The sequence below is a fragment of the Mizuhopecten yessoensis genome, unplaced genomic scaffold (assembly GCF_002113885.1).
Source record: "Mizuhopecten yessoensis strain PY_sf001 unplaced genomic scaffold, ASM211388v2 scaffold716245, whole genome shotgun sequence".
In the NCBI taxonomy this organism is placed as follows: domain Eukaryota; kingdom Metazoa; phylum Mollusca; class Bivalvia; order Pectinida; family Pectinidae; genus Mizuhopecten; species Mizuhopecten yessoensis.
This window is the reverse complement of record NW_018480020.1, coordinates 79,209-87,422: the sequence shown is the minus strand read 5'-3', so window position 1 is coordinate 87,422 and position 8,214 is coordinate 79,209. Positions and strand designations below refer to the sequence as shown.

The 8,214-nt window shown below is 36.6% G+C and overlaps 1 protein-coding gene across 1 annotated transcript in view; it reads right to left on the bottom strand.

Annotated features, from left to right (window-relative positions):
* LOC110442301 (RING finger protein 32-like) overlaps positions 1-8,214 on the bottom strand; it is a 26,444-nt gene that overhangs the window by 2,726 nt on the left and 15,504 nt on the right. Inside the window, exons 4-8 of the mRNA XM_021485832.1 lie at positions 7,561-7,703; positions 6,567-6,599; positions 3,476-3,600; positions 1,225-1,333; positions 845-1,009 (exon numbers count right to left, since the gene is read on the bottom strand). Of these exons, the coding sequence (XP_021341507.1) occupies positions 845-1,009; positions 1,225-1,333; positions 3,476-3,600; positions 6,567-6,599; positions 7,561-7,703 (575 nt within the window). The remainder of the gene's footprint in view (positions 1-844; positions 1,010-1,224; positions 1,334-3,475; positions 3,601-6,566; positions 6,600-7,560; positions 7,704-8,214) is intronic.

Below are 8,214 nucleotides of genomic sequence, written 5' to 3'. Positions count from 1 at the left end.
CTTAAAGCAGTATAGCCAAATACCCTTTTTGGCCCTGCCCCTCAGCCCCCTGGGGGGTCAGCTACACCATTTGTACAATTTTAAATCCCTGCCTCCCAGGAATGCTTTTGATCAAATATGATTGATATCCAGTGCACAGTTCTACAGAAGAAGTCGTTTGTAGCAATATAGCCAAATTGCCCCCTTTTGGCCCCGCCCCTAAGTCCCCTGGGGAGTCGGCCCCACCATTTGTACAATTTTTAATCACCACCACCTAGGGATGCTTCGGACCAGGTGAGCTAAAAATCGAAGGCATGCAGACAGCTATTTGATTGCTTTCAGACATAAAAACATGATCAATTGCTCAGCTGATTTATACCTGTTCTTTGAAGATTACAGAGGAGTGAAAACCGGCTTCAAAGCCAGGTAACTTAACTGTTATATGCTGATGTACAATTCTTTTGATGTGCATCAAATTATCATACCACTTATATCATTATAACTCATTCACCCCTGTAGATATGTTTGAACTCTTCCAATTCAAAGGTTGGAATAGTTCATTATAAAATTTCGGGGGTAAATGAGTTAACAAGGTGGCCAACACAGAACCTTCATATTCGAGGGTGCAGAGAACATAAGAGTGCATAATCCCTTAAATATTTCAAGGACGAGTAACGGAATTATGTCATTGATCATGTGACACCTTAACAATAACACTGAAACGTTTTGCAAATTTTTTAAGGTTTTATGCATCGTCAATGATCACAAGATTATCGTAATGAAAATTGAACCTCTTTGTTCAGTGATCATGTGGTCTATTATTTGTTGTTACTGATCATGCAACGTGTCACAGATTGCGTGTTACCCTTAATTGTATGGCCTCCCATTCGTCATCATTGATTACGTGAAATTTCTCATCAAATCGTCGGAAGATGTCTCGACTGGCTTGTAGACTCTGGTCTATCTCTGTTAGGAAAGTGTTTACGTTGAAGTCACATGACCGTACGATTCTGTCTGTGATCGAAGATAACTGTAATAAAACAATACAAAATAAACGTTACTTATTACGATTTCTAATGGACGCAGGCTTAATTCCCTAAGCTGAAATGCTATCGAATTCACCAATGGAACGTTATTACGTACTTTTTCTTCGTAGAATTTCTGCCGTAGCTTTACTCTAAGGGTCCTTGGATGGAACAGTCTCTCTCAGCTCAAATGTTAATTACGGAATGTTATATAACTTACCTTTTCCTCATAGAATTTCTGTCGTAGCTTAGGGTCATTGGGTGGAACAGATTCGCGTAGCTTTCTGTACCAACACTTCACAACGTAACCTCTCCAAGCGGCCTGTATCCTATAAAAAGGATTGGAATACGAGTAAATAATTGGTGCTGCTATACGACTAGTATTAGGTTAGGCAAACATTAGACCTAGAAGCCATCTTATAACAATTAGATTTATACATTAAATACATATAGGATAGACGGCTCCTTCTCTCCTCTGTCTCCCTTTTCTATGCCTTCACGCCATACTTCATCCTTTCTACTCATTTTCACGTCTGTACTTCATTTGCTGGATAATCAAACTACTCAGTAGTGAAGCGAACGTAAAACCTATCAATCAATCAAGTAAATGAAGGCGATTTCTGTAACGTCAATATTTTTGTGTGTCATTTCTGTAGTTCCTAGTTTTCTTTTACTTAAATAAAAGGAGTAGGTTTTATTACCATGGAGTACTGTGTTTCACACTGTTCAACTAATCTATGTGCTACTCTGTATATACAGAAATTCCCTTTTCGCCCAATATTAAATTTGCCCTTCATATTTGATTAGTATGCATATTATGTTGTTTACAAATGTTCACTGTAATGATACATTAGGCCTCATTTCGGAGGGCGAAAAATTAAGCTTCAATGAAAAATTCCCTGTTATACAGACGTATAATCCGATCAAGTAAAAAGTTGATTTGAACAACATAAGACTTAGTCTCACAAAATTTGGTAAATTGTGTGGATTAAAAACTGACCGATTTCTTGGCTTTGTCCTGGCGTTTGATTCTCGCATATTGTTACTTTTCGCTGTCATTGACCTCATCAATGTCTTACATGTACTTGTCAGTGTTTCACTTAAAATTAATATTGACTTGTGTACCTTATAAGGCAACTTATAATACACTGAGAATACTTATGGACAATCAGTTTAAAATCATAATCAATAATCAGTTTGTAATAGATTGAATCAGTTTATAATTTTATGGGACTGAATGCCCCCCAAAAAATGAGAGAACACTACTGTTACATCAATAGACAGAGACAAATCTTGTCCGCTAATCGTTGAAACGTGAGAAAAAAATTCTCTTGTGTTTAATGGAAAAAATTTGTTTGTTACACATTTGAGAACATTTACAATAACAAGGGGAACCTACATATGAAATTTTATTTAAAAAGATGTGTCAAACACTTTTTGAGAAATAGCGATAATAATTGTGGCAGACTTTAATTGTACATAGAATTAAGGTCTCCTTTTAGCTTTGAGCTAGAGGGAATTTCCTTTTAGCTCAGTGGTAGAGCGTCCGACTAGGAACCTGGAGATCGAGGGTTCGATTCCTAGTGGAAACACATTATTCTCTTTCCTATTACAAATGGTGTTCATGGGCCTTCCTGTGGTGACAGGGAGTTAGAACCGCGGTTGTGGTGTTCGAGGGTGAACACATTTAAAAAGGGGGGAGTAGTGTGGCAGGTTTTAATTGTACATAGGATTACGGTTGCCTTCTAGCTTTGAGCTAGAGGGAATTTCCATTTAGCTCAGTGGTAGAGCGTCCGACTATTAGGAACCTGGAGATCAAGGGTTCGATCCCCGGTGGAAGCACATTATTCTCTTTTTTGTTGCACAATCATGAATTTTCAAGATCAAAGATCAGCCTGCATGATCTGGCTGCAATATCTTTCTTTTTTGACCTGTCTAATAATATGAAATGTGCACAACTTCAAGGTGAGCATTATAAATGTCAAATTGTAATGATTTAAAAATCTATTTGAATATTACTGGAAGTTGGAATTTTGCCTGTGTGTGTCATAATGTGGAAGTAACCCAATCCATAATAATCCTGGGGTTACGCTCACTTTCTCTCTCTGCATCCCTGGGATATATGTCAGCAAAATTGAAGGCTCACAGTGTGCACCACTTTGTAGATGAAATGAGAAGATATATATATATATATATATATATATGTAGTTTGATTCTTTGAATCTGTTGGTCGCGAAACGGTAAAATTGCCTGGCTTTGAAGTCAGGTGTCATGCATTCCTTGTAATCTTCAAAGGACAGGTATCAGCCTTAGCGCTTGATCGGGTGTTTTTTTTGCCCGTGATTAATCAAATAGCTAATCGCGTGCATTCAGTTTTGCTATGACATATATTCCAGGGGTGCGGGGAGCGAAATTGAGCGTAACCCCTGGAGTATGGAGGATGGTGTAGCTCAGGGTAGGGACGTACTTACTTTGTGGCACATATAATCCTATACTCCTTCGCTCCCTCATGTATGACCCTGGTCTGGTACTCCGCGTTCCTACACATAGGGCAGGTCTTGCGCCCAGTGAACCTCTCGAAGGCCTGGAGGCAAGCCTACAGTGGCAATTCACACAAAGTTCAAATTTAGAGTCAAATATTAAGTTTTTGAAATTCAAAATTAGAAAATAGGAATCATCCTCTTTTCTTTTTTACAATTTATATACAACTAACACACAGGAAACAGTTAACCTGTTTATTACTCTTGTTAGCAACATATTTACAAACAGTAATACATTTGGCGCATCAGGGGCTACTCACTCCAACAATTTTACTACCATATATTTATGCTACTATTTTTTGAACAAGCTAGACTCCGGGGGTATTGAGAGAAGCAGCTAGACTCTGAAAATGTCTTCAGAGAAGCACCTACACAGCCCAGAGAAGTGTGCAGCTAGACTCTGAAAATGCCTCCAGAGAAGCGACTAGGCTCTGGTTGTGAACACCCCTAGAGAAGCCATGATGAGAGCAGCTAGACTCCTGTAATACAAGAGAAGCCGCATCCCCACACTAATATAAAACTATGTTGAGATTGGGGGTGAATTCCCCTAGAATTTAAAGCCAAAATTGAATGAATGTGTTATACGAGTATGACACAGGAGTGAGAGCCCCCCCCCCAATTAAATTAATCCAATCTCAGGTATAGAAGCCTAAGCTAGAAGAACAATATACAATTAAAAAAACAATATACAAAGAACAACCCCATAGGGATAAAACATTTCATTGGTCAGCTGCACTGGCTCTTGTGCTCTGCTGACATATGACATCTATTGGTCAGTTTGACCAGTTATGTAACTGGGCATGTAATTTGCTGACTTGAGGGTCTAAGGACCTATATGATTTACAGCTGTAACCTGATAACACAAAGAAAGCTGACCACTGTATTGGTCCTGTAACCAATGTGTTTGATTACCTATATACAAGCTATAAATTTTATGCAAATAAAATTGCCTACCAACCAAAATATCAATAACATATTAAAAACTTAATATTCTCGTTATACTAATTTTCATAATTAAGAAAGAGAATTGGCTTGCTGTGTTCCTTTAATTTCTAATTCAGGTACATTTTGTATGTATGTGATATTTGACCTTGAATTTATTCTCCATATTTTATTAGCACCTCAGCATTTTGTCGTATTTTTACCATTAGAGAAAATGCAGAGAAAGAATTGCACATTATATTATGGCAAATTTATGCAAAAAAAAAAAATACTGAGAAAATAGGGATAAAGTTCAGAAGAAATACCTCGACAGATATTTGATGCTGAGAAATTTGATTTAGCAAAATTAGAAAAATTCAGAATACATACACAGTATTTAGGACCAAGACATTTTTGATACAGAAAAAACACAGGAACAGATGGGAAATTGCTGATAAATACTGCACAAAGCTACGCAGGCCCATCTAGAATCCTGGCCTATGATTGGTCAATTTTCAAATTCTGGAAGCAGTCATTTAAAAAAAAAAAAAGATTATGGGTATGTATTTTAGAAGCATTCAGTTACTCAAAGATATTAAAGATACCACCTCAGATTCCATATCTTTTGTATCATATTTTATATAAATTTACATAAGATATGACAAATATTAAGAGGATTACTGTACATGTGATACCAAAATCATAAGATAAGCGTGAAGCCTTTACGTTATGTTTAATAACTTTCCTTTCCTACATACAGTAGAAAATAAATTAAATAAAGTTATATAAACTTAATTTCTTTTACAACAATTATGAAACCTGGAGGTGCAATCACAACACAACCTGACGTCCTCAGTTAGCTGTGCTTTAATATTTATTATTATACCTTCTGTTAAAATCTCGTAATCTGATTGGTTGAGAAAGACGTGAACATTTTCAATGTTACTTGCTCGTTTCACAAAGATAAAGAAGACAGGGTGACCTTCCAAAAAATATCACAGGCGCCAAACGTATGTGTGCACGGTTCGTCCCAGTGCCAGGGTGTTATTCCAAAAATTGTTACATGTGACAAACGTATGTGTGCACGGTTCGTCCCAGTGCCAGGGTGTTATCAAATCACATTCATGGTTGGTTCATTCGACAACTGTTGAGATGAAGTCTTGGTTTATGTCAAATCAACACAAGGACCTTTAAAAATGGTGAAGTGGTGAAACACCTTAACATGACACTCGGTATAATAAATTAAAAATCACATTCATGAGAGGGCGATATTGCATATTTTCACCCCAAGGAAGCATTGTTGACCTCGGCTTGAATGTGATATTTATATACTGTTAACTATATGTTTATGTTAACTAAATGTAACATATAGTTAACTGTAAATAAAGCACCTCTAACTGAGGACGTCAGGTTGTGTTGTGCTTGCACCTCCATGTTCGTAAGTCTTAGATTTATGCAATCACCCTGCATACTCGAGGGTATCCACGCCTAGACGACAAATCTGAAACAACACCGCTGAGAAGCAAGGCGTTGGCTCCTCTCCATCTATTCCTAATTATGAAACAAGTTATTTCAACTTATATAAATCACTCTAGGGTGGTCGGGTGGTGCAGTGGATCGGGCACTTGCCTTTCACCAAGGCAGCCAGGCTTTGATTCCCCAATCAGATGTGAAAAGGTATGGGGTCACCTGCCCAATCACGTGGGATATCTCTGGGTACTCTGGTGTTTCCTTCCATCTTAAGACCCCCCCACCAAGAGTGATTATGTATAGATTAATACAGTATACAAATTTTTGCGTTTTTTTGCCCTCCGTAATGAATGTGAATTTAACGTTGGAGCGACATGCTATACATAGTTATGCGATGGGCAATATTACTGTAAACTAGGTAAATACCGATTTTACCAGCTGAGGTCAAAACTTTGCTTAGATAGATTATATTTTTTTTAGTCTACAGCAGTAAGTCGGGCCTACCCCTGCTTATGGAGTGGTGCAATTGTTCTTTTTTTTTCAAAATCAAAAGTTTTCATTCAAGGTTCAGAGGTTCCACTTCAAAGAACAGAATTAGGAATATTTTTCAAGGTGTAATTTTTGTGCTTACCTTATGAAAAACATGCGTGCATGATAGGAGAACCTGTGAACAAAATCAACACAAATAAACAAATCGGGAATAATGTAAACACGTACAACAAATAGCCATAGGCTTAATTACTGTAAATCGTAATCATTTCACCCTTCACTTCTCCGTCTTAAACATTTTTTTTAAAAACAAATTTAATTCACTGAAAGTGTATCAATGGATGAAATATGAAGAAAAACAAAGGCCCACAGGCAATATGATAACTTGATGGAAATTTAAACAATGTGTATCAAGGAATATTGCAGAAATACAAGAGGAACTACATACAATGTATATTGGTGGGAAAATCAGTTTTGGATGGAAAAAAACATTAAAATGTACCTGTGTACTTGGGATTTTTTTTTACCAAAGAAGTGTACTATGGCAGCGATGGTGACAACATTCCATTTACCTCATTCATCCCTGAAGACACATTTGAATCATCCAATTCAAAGGTTGGAAAAGTTCATTATGAAATTTCAGGGGTGAATGAGTTAATCAACACAAAAAATAACAACATATAAAGATCAATTAAAGCAGACATTCAAGATGATGACTGTGGCCTCCATCTTAGATATATGCATGACCAACCATAAATTCATGTAACAAAACTTTGAGTCTAAAATTCCTTTGAAGTTTTAGAAATTTCCTTATTCTTGTGAAGTTTTATTGAAGCTCCTGTGGCAAAGCTGAAGTTATTGAGTTCAAAATAGATTTTCAAAATGGTAGCCATGGTGACCATCTTGGATTTTTGACTAATCTTAATTGTAAATCTCTGTCAGGGTCATATACTGAACATTCTTAAAAGGTTTCATTAAATTCCTTCTGCGGAACTGGAGTTGGAGTTTTAAGTTCAAAATAAATTTTCAAGAAGGTGACCATAATTTTCAGATTATCATTAATTTAAGCTGTCAGATACTCTCTGTTTTCTATCTTAAGTGATTTTGATTAAATGTTAGATTTCATTTTTTAATACCTGCTCCTGTGTTCCAAAGTCCTCCTTACAGATAACACATGGCTGTTTGGAGTCGTCTCTCTTGTTCGATTTTTCTTTCACTGATATCCATTCCTGTTCAGACAGCGGTTGCTCTGGGGCGTCAACTAGTCCCATCTTCTGAGCTAACAACACAGGTAAGTCAGAGAAAGTGAAATTATTAACACAGGTAAGTAAGAAAAGGTAAAAGTAATCACACAGGTAAGTTTAAAAAGTTAAGGTGATCACACAGGTAAGTTTAAAAAGTTAAGATGATCACACAGGTAAGTTAGAGAAAGATGAAATTATTAAGACAGGTAAGTAAGAAAAGGTAAAACTTATCACACAGGAGAGAGAAAAAAGGTTAAGGTAAAATTCAGGTTACTTAGAAAGATGAAATTATTAACACAGGTTAGTAAGAAAAGGTAAAAGTAATTGCACAGGAAAGTTTAAAAAGCTATGGTGATCACACAGATAAGTTAAAAGGTTAAGGTGCTCACACAGGTAAGTTAAAAGGTTAAGGTGATCACACAAGAGAGAGAAAAAAGGTTAAGGTGATCACACGGATAAGTTAAAAAGTTAAGGTGAGCACACAGGTAAGTTAAAAGGTTAAGGTGATCACACAGGTAAGTTAAAAGGCTAAGGTGATCACACAGG